The sequence below is a fragment of the Pipistrellus kuhlii genome, unplaced genomic scaffold (assembly GCF_014108245.1).
Source record: "Pipistrellus kuhlii isolate mPipKuh1 unplaced genomic scaffold, mPipKuh1.p scaffold_m20_p_23, whole genome shotgun sequence".
In the NCBI taxonomy this organism is placed as follows: domain Eukaryota; kingdom Metazoa; phylum Chordata; class Mammalia; order Chiroptera; family Vespertilionidae; genus Pipistrellus; species Pipistrellus kuhlii.
Genome location: NW_023425522.1, coordinates 8,991,058 through 9,003,581, shown reverse-complemented (window position 1 = coordinate 9,003,581; position 12,524 = coordinate 8,991,058). Strand labels below are relative to the sequence as shown.

The window sequence follows — 12,524 nt, the reverse complement described above, 5'->3', positions numbered from 1 at the left end:
CCCTGGACTCCCCTTCTGGTGGCGCGCCAGCCGCCCGGGCCAGCTCTGGTCCCGCGGTTGGGCACCTGACCAGGCCGGCCAGGAACGCCCTCAGGAAGTGCAAGAGAGGCGACGCAGGTGCTCAGAGACGGTGTTTATTGGCTCCTTCGAAATCAGAGTCATGACAACTGTACAGAGGACCCAAACCCTCCACTGCGCCCGCCCTTCCCCTTTCCTGCCTGGTGGCCACCGGAAAAAGCAGCTTCATGTGGGGCACAGGGAGACTCCTCTGGAATTCACAGTAACCAGGAACAAAAACGGAAATAAATTAAGTGATACAGGGGAGGGAGTCAGAGGGAGTCGTGTTCCCCAAATCAGTGCATGAAGAGGGGTTACCCAGGGCCTGGAACTGGGTTCCCCACCAGCTCCTCCACTTCAGAGTGTTCTGAGGCTCTGGACATGGAGATGTCCTCCACTTCCCACCTAAATCTGAGGCTGCCTCCATGCTCCTGCGCATCTGCCAGAATGAGCACCATGCATGCTGTGGGCCACTGGAATGAGGCGGAGGCAGTCGTCACTCGGAGTCCACGGGCCCGAGGCCCAACTGTGCTTGTAGTAGTGAGGTCTCACTCCCTCATTCCACCCGTACCAGCAGGGCATAGAGGAGTGTGGCCCCCTTCTCCTTGGTTACCCACTCAAGTTCGGCTGGGCTGAAGTGAGGGTCAGGAGGTTCTCTGAGGATCACGGAAGGAGGGCCGGGGGTGTAGGAGCCAGGGCGCACACACACCTGGAATGCCACCTGGGCCTGGTGTGTCCGCTGGAATTTGGGGTCCCAAAATCTGTCAGGCAAAAAGCAGATACAGGGCGGTGAGGCCTCTGGCCACAGTCACCTCTCCTAACTGCAGCTACGGGGCCTGTTAGTCCCAGGAATCACTTCTACGTTATAGGGACCTGGCTTAGCTGTTCCCTCTACTCTAAATGGCCTTGTTCCCAGTGCCCGCTCAGCTAACTCCCTCATCTCTTCTCCAGCCTTAGTGATATCCACCCTGACTACCCTTTTTAATATGCCTGCTCCAACTACACTTTTTAAAAAATGTTTTTATTTATTTCAGAGAGCACAAAGGAGAGAGGGGGTGGGGGAGAGAGAGAGAGAGAGAGAAACATCAATGATGAAAATCATTGATTGGCTGCCTTCTGCATGCCCCCTACTGGGGATCCAACTCACAACCTAGGCATATGTTCTGACCAGGATTGAACCGTGACCTCCTGGTTCATAGGTCAATGCTCAACCACTGAGCTACACTGAGAAAGGGCTGGGTGCAGACTGAGGAACCAAAAAAACAAGGTGGAAAAGGAGAGAGCAAATCATGGAGAGCCAAGCGGCCCTGGGGCATCTCTTGTGTACTTACTGCACTTTGGATGCCAGGGTCTCGGCCCCAGCATATTGGAGGGAGGGAGAAAGCAGCACTGGAGGGGGCTGCTCCTCCCGGGGAGGTGCACAGTTCTCACCCGGCTCCTCAAACCCTCCCCTGGGCTCTCCCTTCAGGGGCCGGCAGCTCAGGATGGAGGCAGAACCTGAGGAGAACTGGGTCAGAGTAGCCCACAGGCCCCGCCCACAGGCCCAGCCGCTCTGACTCTGTCAGAGCTACAGTACCTGCTCCCAGCTCCCCTCGGTCCAGCACTCTCCGGACGGCGGCCGCATTGCTGCCGTGATATGCCATGTGCCACTTCTTGGTCAGTGTCCCAGCCTCCAGGTGAGGGTTCACTCTAGGAAGTGGGCAGATAGGGCAGATGGGACAAGGGTTACTGGCTCCCCAAGGGCATTCCCTAGGCATGCAGTTCAGTCACTTCCATGCACCTCTTGGGGCTTTCCTTTTTCAAGGGGGCAAAGAACAGTAAGAGGGATGCATGCCTCATCTGTACCTGAGGTTGAACCTGCACCAGCCGAAGGGCAGGGCGTATTCCCGGGGAGGCTCCCCACGGCGCCGATGGGCTTCGTCCCCTCGCATCTTCCGGCAAGACTCACAGTAGCACAGGCTCCGCTTTGGTTGAGGCATGAAATAATCCTCTGCGGGAGAGCAAGTGGCAGGCTCGCTGCTATGGCTCCTGTTCTGGGTCTCAACTACACAGCCTCCTCTGACTGGTCTCTGGCTCTCAGCATGGCCCTGCACCCGTCCAGGGAGCAAGGCAGATCCTAGGGGGCTGGGACTCACCAGGAAGCAGCAGCAGTTCTTGGAATCGGGAGCAAAGGGCATGGTACTCGCAGCTCTTGAGAGGGCTGGCAGCTGACGGTGGGCCCCAGCATACGCTCTCCTTGATCCCTGAGGGAGCAAATGTGGCTCAGGTCATGGGAGATGGACTGGAGGGATGGGCTGGGTTAGATCCTGGTCCCTTTGGGCTGGCTCACCGTCCACCATGTCAGCTTTCTCCATGTCCCCTTGGGTTCCAGTACTCTTCAAACTGGCAGCTCCCGGTTCAGGGCTCACAATTGTCACCTGCAGCACAGCAAGCCAGAGTCACCATCCTCTAGAGCACATGTGTCAAACACAAGGCCCGCGGGCCAAATCCGTCCCGCCAGGCCTTGCAATGTGGCCCGCACCGCGCTGTCATCACTGCACTCCGCTGCATTTCCATCACAATGACAGTTTATGACTGTTCAGTAAACCATTCGGCCCGCGATTTAGGCTGGATTTTAGATTTTGGCCCCTTCTCTGATTGAGTTCGACACCCCTACTCTAGAGCCTCCTGATCTCCTCCTTGAACTTCCCCTTTACCTGGACAGAAGTCTCCAGGCATCCCTCCTCCCGGCCTCCACTGCCACTGACCTGCTCACACTGCCCGTAGAGGTCCACGAGGGCATGGCAGGGCTGGGGGACATCGGGCACAGCCACCCCCTGGTCCATCCCGTTGACATGGAGATGCAGTCCCCCAGAGCTGTCGAGCCGCAGTCCCAGGACGGTGCCTTCAGGACACGTGTCAAGATTTGGCCCAAACTTCTCACAGATCTGGGAAGGAGAGACCCACTGTCTTCCCCGAGCAGACGCCCACCAGCAGCAGCCACCCCACCCTTCACGCTGCTTCAGGTCCAGTCCTCGGGCCTTGCCTCCACACTTGCCCACAGTCTGGGTTCCACCCTCTGCTTCAATGACCCAGACGCCACCTCCCTCCCCCCTGCAACATTCTCAGTGTTACAGCTCAGGAGGCAGCCAGCCGGAGACTGTCCAGATGACACTCGCGCCCTGTGTCAGTCCACTCACTGCAGTGCTCCCGCTTCATGTCTGTGACAGACCTACCTCCACGCCCAGGGCCCCGCTCCTTCTTTTTGGCAGCCCCTCCCTCCTCCACGCTCCCCACCCACCTTGAGGCCGTTGTGGAAGACCCCGTGGCCCCGCAGCAGCCAGGCTGCCCGTTTAAGGGCACAGGCAGACGCAGGGAAGTTCAGCCTCTCGGGCGGGCAGGTGATGACTCCCAGGACAAGGGAAGACGTCCACTGGCGGTTCAGGAAGTCTATCCGCACCTGGGAGAGAAGGCGGCTACTCCCGTCATGGCTCCTGGGAAAGAGGCCACCACCCAGCACAGCCTGCTGCTCACACCGCCCAGAGTGCGGCCTGGGATGCTGCCCTTCTCACGTGTGGAGGGACTAGAAACTGCAAGTTCAGTGATTTCCTCTCCTCTCAGCCTTGCTCTTGCTGTGGACTCTGCAAGGATTCCTGTCCCTAGAGGCTCCCTCCCCCTGGCTGACAGTGCTGTCTGTAGGGGCAGCAAAAGGGCCCCTCTGGAAAGCCCTCCCTGCTCCCACACACAGGATCCGGCATCTTCCCTGGAATCCCCCAGCTCCTCTCCGGCTTCCCTCACTAGGTACCAAGCGGGCACTGACCTGCACCTCCCACCACAGAAAGTCATTCAAAGGACATGCCTCTCACTGTCCTCGATCCGGAAAGGCCTTGCTCCAGGAAGGCTGGCCCTGGGTCACCCTGAGCAGGAGTTGCTGGGGACCAGGAGAGGACAAAAAGGAAGGCCCACCTGGACCAGCAGCTGGGGCACCAGGGGCTGGCTGATGACAACGATGCCCTGGTTGTAGCTGGCCACCCGGGTAGCTGTACGGTTCCCGTTGGACAGGAGGATATTCTTCCCATGGTTCTCCAGGAATTCAAGGGCTGTAGGCATAATGGCCACTTGGTCCTCGCCCTGGTGTGGAGAAGAGATTGAGCTGCTAGGGTTGCCAAGGTGAGGCCCAACCCCCCCTAGAGTTCAGAGCTCGTGCGTGTAAGCTCCTCTCCACCCTGGGCAGGACTGGGGAACCCAGAGACAATCTGGTGGCCGACGGCCCACCAACGCTCCTCCGTGTGCCCCAAGGGCCCTGCGGCAGCCTTACTCCCAGGCCGTGCTCCTCGTCCTCGTCCTCGTCACCTTCACTTCCAGTGTCGGAGCTGGGGGAGGGGGGCTGGGTGCCTTCTGGCTCCTCCAGCCGCGTGGAGCTGACGATAGACACGCTCCGCACGGGCCCGTAGAGATCCAGCACAGCCCACACGCTCTGGAGGCACACAACAGGAAGTTGGAGACGGACGAGTGGCAGACCTCAACCCACTCCCAGAATTCAAGGCAAATCGGGGTCTGTCTACCTTGGCAATGCCAGTGGCTGCAGGCCCCATGTCCTCGCCATCCACCAGGATGTGCATCGAGTCATCTGCCCCCCGGCGAATGCCCACACGGCTCCCCACCTAGGACCAAGGGGAGATGAGGACAGAGGCTCAGCCCACCTCCCCTGCCTCCCCACCTCCCAGCCCCACCCTGTTCCCCAGACCCAGCGCTTCACCCCCAGCCTCTCGAGGTTCCGGCCGTAGTTCATCCTCTGGAGCAGCCCGTCACGCCGCACTTCACAGCTGGACACCATCCAGGTGGTCTTTGTCCGGAGCTCAGGCAGCGAGGGAGGCACCCCCGGGCCACCAGCTGCTCCGGGCCCCATCTCCCCTGGTGCCAGTGTCGTTAGCCCTATCCGCAGGGAGCCCGCCCACTTCTCGTCCAGCTCTTCCACTTTCACCTGCGTGAGAAAGTAGGAGCTGCAACTATTGGAATAGATGGGGGCTAAGGGGGGTAGGTAGGAAGCAGGCTGGTCCTGTGTGAAGGGACTGGAAGCCTCCTTTGTCATCTCTCCACAGCCCACCTCAAACACTTCCTCCGTCTTGAGCTCCTTGGTGCTAAAGACAAGGCCGTGAGCATAGCCAGCTGCCCGCACCGCCTTTGTGCCATCTTCCTCCAGAGTGACATTCTTGCCGCAAACACCGTGGAACCGGTGAGCCACGCCGGCCACTGAGGAAAGATGGTGCCAGAGAACACAGTAGAATTAGGGCAGCGAGCTTCAGACAGCACACAGAGCAAAGCTTTCAGGTGAAACAGGGAGTGGACATAAAGGTCCCATCTGACATCACCCCTTTACCTGTGACACCTCTTTTCACCACCTTCAGACTCATCCCCAAACCTGGTAGACCCAGCTTATGACGTCCTAGCCCCTGGGTGGCAAGGAAGCACCCAGGCCCTGTGTGCCAGGCATCGCCCTGCCCTCTTCCTGGCTGCTGTCCACCCCGGGTTGCTCCCTCCCCTTTGCCGGTAGCGGCTGCAGCCAGCCTGTCCTGAGCAGCTTCCCTGACCCGGAAGCTGTCTCTCTCAGGCCCCGGCAGCAAGTAGAGCCCACCTCCCTCCCTGTCGGCTGAACCTGGGGAGAGCAGGGGGAATGACTTCTCGGTAGCGGTGTTGCTGGTTGCCAGGCTGTTGTCCATGGGGCCGGTGGCATTGGTGATGGACACTTGGACGCACTGGCCATAGAGATCCACTACCGCATACACCTCTGGGAGGAGAGCGGGAGTCAGAGCCTGGGCGCCTGCACGGCCAGGCTGGGGGTGGCAGGTCGGAAGCCACAGAATAGTCACCTTTACCCGGAGGCAAGCCTGAGCAGGCGGCGCCCTGGTCCTGGCCGTTGATGAAGTAGTGCAGGTCGCCCTTGGAGGTTCGCATCATGCCGATGCGGGCGCCTGTGCCCAGCGCGTCGAGGTCGCACCCGTAGTTGTTGCGCATCGTGTTGCCATCTTGCATGATGGCTGTGCCACTGGCGGGAGGGCAGGGGGGAGCTCAGCCTCCCAGCTTCCTCCCCACACCGGTCCCCGCCCAGTCTGCCTGGCAGAACTCCCAGTGCCTTGGATTAGCATCTCAACCTGGGGTCTGAGACCCAATCCTGTCTCCTACATCCCCAGGAGCTCATGAAAAAGCATTAGTACCCTGTGAGGAAGGAGGGGGGTGGGTTCCCAGAATTAAAGAGAAGAGGTAGTCAGATCCCCTAGCCCAGTGGTCGGCAAACTCATTATTAGTCAACAGAGCCAAATATCAACAGGACAACGATTGGAATTTCTTTTGAGAGCCGAATTTTTTAAACTTAAACTTCTAACACCACTTCTTCAAAATAGACTCGCCCAGGCCATGGCATTTTGTGGAAGAGCCACACTCAAGGGGCCAAAGAGCCGCATGTGGCTTGAGAGCCGCAGTTTGCCGACCACGGCCCTCGTCTATCACAGGAGCAGCCTGAAACCCTGCTTTCCTTGTCCAGCCAGCTCCACCAGACCCACCCAGCTGGTCCCAAAGCAAGCAGCCCACCTCAGCATCCAAGTATCGTAGTCAATGTCCGTCATAGTGTTGGGGAATTCCAGGTCCTCTGGCCGGATAGCAGTCACTCCTGTGAGGAGGCCGGGGAAGGTCAGAGCCAGGCCCCTAGGCCCTGGCAGGCAGCACCTCCCCCAATAGGCACAGGCCCACACACACACACACACACACACACACACACACAGCTGCCCCTCACCAGCCTCAATGGAGCCTGACCAGCGGTCCACCATCTTCTGAATGACAATCTCGAACAGCTCGCCGTCCCGCAGGGCCCTGCCCGGGAGAGCGGCCATCAGACAGGCCCTGTGGGTTGCTCAGGCGGGAGCGGGAGCGGGGCAGCCCCGCCCGGACACTGACCGGTTGGAGATGACGATGGCGTCGTTGAACTCGCTGCGGCAGTTGTGGCGGAGCGCGGTGCGGCCCCCGTTCGTGATGACCGCGTTGCTGCCGTGCAGCTGGTGGAAGCGGAGGTCGGAGCCCCCGGCCCCCGACGATGGGGAGCTCGGAGACGCCTGGTTGTTCCCCTCAGGGAGAGGCTCAGGGACCGGGGTCACCTCTGCAAGAGGGGGCATCGCCCGTTAGGCATGCAGTTGTCTCTGGGGCCTCCGGAGGCCACCCCCCGCCCTGCCCCTGCCCAGCCCGGCCCTCACCCAGGGCGTCCACAATGGTGGCCTGGGCAGCCTGGCCGTAGAGATCCACAACAGCATAGACACCCGGGGGCACGTTCCAGGCGGCAGGGCCCTGCGTCATCCCGTTGACAAAGAAGTGGAGAGTCCCGTCCTCCCTGCGAACCACGCCCACCGTGTCCCCTGCCTTGGAAGGAGCGGGGCTGGAGTGAGGAGTCAGGCAGAGGCCCTGCCTGGGCTGGTCCTGCAGCAGCCGCCCCGGCCTGCTCCCCGCTGCCGAGGCCTCCGGCACGTCTGCTCTCCCACCTTGAGGCGGTCCAGGTTGTGCCCGTATTCATCCAAGATGGTTGTCCCATTGTGCATCACCCCGTTCCCAGTCATCATCCAGGTCCCTGGGGGCCAAGGAGCAGCAGAGGACATGAGGGGGGAGCCAGGACTCCCCTCCTTTACAGAGTGGCCCCCACGCTGCTCCCCGAAGCCTTAGCCCAGCCTGCCTTTCCCCTGACAGCCGGCTTTTCCCCAGAGGAAGACGAGAAAAGGCTGTTCTCACGCCAGTGCAGCCCTGTCTGGGGCTGTCCTCGGCCACTGGCCCGGCCGTCACCGTGTGACACGTGTGACAGTGAAAAGGGGCTGGCTGGCGAGCTCGCGCCAGGGCCGCGAGGGGCTTCCTCCCTAGGACCCTCTTCTGGCCCTGCCCCTCTCGGGAGCTCACCAGAACGCAAGTTGGTCATGGTGGAGGGCAATTGGAGGTAGGCAGGGTTGTGGGTGGTGACACCAATCTCAATGGAGCCAGCCCATTTGTCCACCATCTTGTCGATGCGCACCTGGAATACCTCTCCGTCCCGCAGGGCCCTGCTGCTCAGCACCACGCCGTGATTGAAGTCATCGGTGGCACTGAGGGCACAGCAAGCGGGGACTCAGACCCCCAACGCAAACTCCAAACATGCCCGAGCCAACCAGGTAAACAGCAAACTCAGAAGGCTCCCCCCTCCTGCCCAGGACAGCCCAGACCAGACTCCTTATACCTCCCACTTCCTCACCCCTTCCCCCAATCCCGTAAGAGCCCCTTCTGCAGGCTTCTCCCCACCCCTTGGGCCATACTGGGGCCTCAGAGCCGTGCGTCCCTCGTGGGTGATGGCTGCCTTCTGCCCACAGTTGGGGTGGAAGAGCAGCCGCTCGGGTTCAGCCTGGGCAGCGGGAGCAGCTCGGCGGAGGGCACCCTCAGGGGACAGCGCCCGCAGGATGGCATTGTTCCTGCGCAGACGGTCGCTATGGTTGTTATTGTGGACGATGGTCACCTTCACTGCCATCCCATACAAGTCTACCACACCATACACCACTGGGGGCGTCAATGGGGTAGCCACGCCTGTGGGGGTGGAAGGCACAGGAATGGGGGGTAAGGAGAGAAGAGTCAAATATAGAGACGGAGAATCCAGAGGCAGGAGGATGAGGTACAGACCACCCCCCGGGGAGCCCCGGCCCGCCAGCCCTCTGACTTCCCCTGACCTTGATCGATGCCGTTAATGAAGAAGTGGAGGGCAGAGTTGGACTTCCTTGTGAGACCAATGTGGTCACCCTCCTATTCAAGACGAACAAAAAAGAACAGTCTGGAGTTCATCCACAATCAGGCTCCGGACACGGGAACCACGAGCACGGAGCAGCCCCCGAGTCTTCCCACCTCCCACGTCCCAGGGGACAGCTGCCAAGTCCTCCCGTCCTCCGACCGCCCTGATGCTTCTGCGAGCCCTCCGGTAACTCCGGAAGTCCCCTGACAGCCAGGAACTTGCTTAACCCTCACGACGATCTGTAAAACCCCGCTAACGGGCTCATTTTAGACTCTGCAGGAAAGGAACAACTACCCAAGAGGGTAAGCTTCTGGCCTCCGGCCACCATCACACACGGCCAACCAGCAAGAGGAACGGAACCCACCCAACTTACAAACTGAGTGCCTGGCTGCGGGCAGCCCTGCCTGCTTAGAACCTTTCGGCAAAAGATCAAGGCCCGGGCAGGGACGCAGCGGGCTGGCCCCTCACCTGCAGCTCGTCCAGGCTGAACTCACAGTACTCCCGGCGGGTGCCCTTGCCGTTGGTGAGAATCCCGCAGCCGCTCATCATGATGGTGCCTAGGGGGAAGCACAGCCTGGTCAGGGGACGAGTTTCCTTCACCGCAGTTCCCCAGGCCCCCGCCCCCCACCCGCCAGCGCTGGTACCTGACTGCAGATTGGTCATGGTGGCTGGGTATTCCAAATTGTTGGGGTTGTGGGTGGTGACGCCAATCTCAATGGAGCCCGACCACTTATCCACGAGCTTGTCGATGCGGATCTGGGTGGGAGATTGGAAGGGAGAGGCGGGCATGTAAATGGAGGGAAGGGAGTCCCGCCCCTGGTCCTTCCCCAGCCCCCGCCCTTCCCGGAGCGAGGAGCAAGCCCCGTCTTCTTCGTCTTCAGCTCCCAGCGGGCGAGGTGCCGCCAGGCCTGGCGCCTGCGCACCTCAAACATCTCGTTGTCCCGGAGCGGGCGGTTGGTCATGACGACCCCGTTGTTGAATTCGTCCAGGGGCCGGCGCCGCTCCGCCGTCTTGTTGTTGTTGCTGAGTTTGATGAGCGTCCCACACTTCTCGTGGAAGAGCAGGGCGTCGTTGGACGTGAGGACGGGGGAGGTGGCGGCACAGCTGGGCCCTAGCGCTTCCCCGGCTGGCGGGGAGCTCAGGTTCACATTGAGGAGCCCCCCGTTATAGGCCGACAGGATGGCGTTGCTCACCACCTCAGACAGCTCCATGCCGGCAAAGTCTACGCAGCGGGGCGGAAGGCAAGCCGACGTGAGTGAGGCCCTGCGCCCTGGGGCCCGCAGTGCTCTCCTTACCCCTCTCCTGAGGTCCCCCCCTTGTCCGCCTCATCCCCACTCCCCTTCCCGGGCCGCCCGGGAGCCCTCACCATTATGCGACTCAAGGCTGTTAGGAAACGTCTCCGGCCGGGCCTGTGCTGGGGACACCATGAAGGCTGGGAACCAGGCAGGACGGGAGGGGGATAAGGGTTCGGCCCTGCGGCAGAGCCCCCAGCCAGGAGACCCCTCCTCCAGCCCCTGCTCCCCTTCACCACACTCAGGGGTCTGAGTGGCCCTGCCCGCACCCCGCCTCGCTTGTCCTAGGTTTTCCCTTCAGCCATCCCCTGGGCCCCTCCCCTCCACCACGGCCCTAGCTGTGTTCTCACCTTCATCCCTAGAGGTCCCCTGCTCAGCCAAGGCAGGATCTTCGGGGGCAGCGGCGGGCTCGAGGGCAGGTGTGGGGGGGACGGGAGTGGGGGAGCTGAAGCCTGGCTCCGGGGGCAGCACAGTGATTTGGGTGCACTTGCCGTAAAGGTCCACGACGGCCCAGACGCGAGCAGGCAGGCCTGTGGCGGCCACACCACAATCCCGCCCATTCACCCAGAGCCGCAGCTCCCCGGCCGCTGTGCGCTCCACGCCCACACGGTCCCCTTCGCCAAGCTGGTCCAGGTCCTGACCATACTCCTCCAGCACAGAACGTCCATCCCTCAGCACCGAGCAGCCCGACACTACCCACGAACCCCCCTTCAGCCCTGTGGCGCTGCTCGGGAAGTCCAGCACACTGGGGTCCAGTGCCGTCACCCCAATCTCAATGGAGCCACTCCAGGAGTTGACCTGTGATAGGGGTGGTGGACAGAGGCTCAGGATGGGCCACCAGTGGGCCTCCCACCACTAGGAAACCACAACTCACAGGCCACCGTGTCCTCCTCTCCCCACCGCGCCGACGGCTTAACTGGCTTTTCTCACTTGACACACTAACCCAGAGCCGCAGCCCCACAAGTGGTTCTCTGACTCTGTCCCTGGGAGGTCTGGTCCACTCTGCTCTGTACCCCGCTCAGTGTCTGATCTGTCCTTTCCCCACCATGCTGGCTAGTTTCCTGGCTCCAGCTCCCCGCCCCCTCTAACTTCACTGGACTCTGTGGCTCCTCAGCCACCCACATTCACAGCTAGCTCTCCGCGTCCGTATTCCGTGCTCTTGTATAATATATCATTCTCTTCCCTTCTCTTCTCCCTGGCCCAGTTCTCTCCTAGGCTCTGGCTTTTCTCTGCCCAAAGTCAGTCTCCGTGCACCTGGCCTCTTCCCTAAATCACACACACCTCCCACTCCGATCCATCTTCCCCATCCAACCCTGAGTTTGTCCTTCAATGGTCTGATCTTTCTCGGTTATCTCTCTCCCCTGCCCATCACGTCTCTGACATCTCTCCATCCTCCATCTCCCAGACATTGTCCGGGCTGGCTCCCTACTCGTTCTAGCGGGCGAGGGCCCGTGTCCCTCCCCTGCTCCTGGGTCCTGAGGAAATTCAAGCTCTCCTGGTCTCCCTCAGGCTGAATGCTTCGGGTTCCTGCTCCCTCCCTGCACGTCACCTGGCGTCTGAGCCTGTCGGTCCCCCCTCGGTACCCAATGATGTGGTTCCGCTGGCTGACCTACCCGTCTCCCTCTGGTCCCTCCCACCATCCTCCACATCTTGGCTTTGCGGCCCCAGCTCCGCACCTTGCGGTCGATGCGGACGGTGAAGACGCGTCCATCGCGCAAGGGTTCCCGGCTCAACACCAGCCCGTGGTTAAACTCCTGGCCCGGCTGCTGCCGCCGCGCCGTGCGCCCGCAGGCCGACAGGCTGACCAGGCGCCCCGTGCGCGGGTGCAGCTCCCCGCCGCTGCCCAAAGCCGCGCCAGACCCCGGGCCTGGGCCGCTCCCGCCGGGGCCTCCACCCCCACCGGGCCCCGGCCCGGGGCCTCCCCCGGACCCCCCACTCCCACCCGACCCCGCCGCCATCGCCTCTGACGCCGGGGCCGCACGACAGCCGCGTTTGGCGGCACCGTAGCAACGGCGGTGCACAAACACCCTGAAGGAATAGGACCGGGGGCAGGGGCCAGGTGTGCTTTACGGCACTGCCGGGCACTGAGGCATCCCGGGCTGAGGGCTAAGGAATTAACGGCCACCCGGTGGGAACAGAAGGACGACGGGGTCGGAGGCTTGCTTTACGGCAGGGAGAGGTGATGGAGTGGCTCCGAGAGCGGGGAAGACTTGGGCTGGGAGTTTTTACGACAGTGAAAGAAACGACGGCCGCAGCCGTCTTTACGACGGGAGGGGGGGTGCCGGCGCCTGAAACACTTTCAGCTTTGCGGCAGCGGCGCCGGCAGCCCCGCCCCCGTCGCGGCAGGCCACGCCCCGAAGTAGTCGCTTTACGGCAAGAGGAGGCGGGGTCTTTCAGCTTCGAGCGTCGAA

At 61.7% G+C, this 12,524-nt stretch overlaps 1 protein-coding gene across 9 annotated transcripts; it reads right to left on the bottom strand.

Moving 5' to 3' along the window:
* Window positions 1-118: 118 nt before the first annotated feature.
* On the bottom strand, window positions 119-12,292 carry NEURL4 (neuralized E3 ubiquitin protein ligase 4). 9 transcript variants are annotated; one of them, XM_036451759.2, is made up of 29 exons: window positions 11,790-12,291; window positions 10,464-10,911; window positions 10,188-10,253; window positions 9,745-10,043; window positions 9,466-9,577; window positions 9,290-9,378; window positions 8,763-8,835; window positions 8,358-8,622; window positions 7,969-8,150; window positions 7,563-7,648; window positions 7,287-7,459; window positions 6,988-7,188; window positions 6,827-6,903; window positions 6,625-6,703; window positions 5,907-6,082; window positions 5,693-5,824; window positions 5,144-5,289; window positions 4,796-5,020; window positions 4,602-4,700; window positions 4,355-4,513; window positions 4,003-4,167; window positions 3,338-3,496; window positions 2,805-2,984; window positions 2,387-2,474; window positions 2,193-2,300; window positions 1,903-2,047; window positions 1,634-1,746; window positions 1,389-1,554; window positions 119-818 (listed from the first exon to the last, which is right to left on the bottom strand). In XM_036451759.2, exons 1-29 carry the CDS (start codon window positions 12,069-12,071, stop codon window positions 614-616), a joined length of 4,698 nt encoding a protein of 1,565 aa, XP_036307652.1. In that variant the 5' UTR covers window positions 12,072-12,291; the 3' UTR covers window positions 119-613. The 9 variants fall into 9 exon arrangements, with proteins under 9 accessions (XP_036307652.1, XP_036307653.1, XP_036307654.1 ...); XM_036451760.2 differs by having other exon boundaries at window positions 5,913-6,082; XM_036451761.2 differs by having other exon boundaries at window positions 6,988-7,186; window positions 7,281-7,443; window positions 11,790-12,290.
* Window positions 12,293-12,524: the final 232 nt, after the last annotated feature.

Coding starts and splice junctions, on each gene's coding strand:
- NEURL4 (XM_036451759.2), bottom strand. CDS start 12,071: ATGGCGGCGGGGTCGGGTGGGAGTGGGGGGTCCGGGGGAGGCCCCGGG. Junction 8,151..8,357: donor CGCACGGCTCTGAGGCCCCA/GTATGGCCCAAG, acceptor CTGTGCCCTCAG/TGCCACCGATGACTTCAATC. Junction 5,825..5,906: donor AGGCTTGCCTCCGGGTAAAG/GTGACTATTCTG, acceptor CTCTCCTCCCAG/AGGTGTATGCGGTAGTGGAT.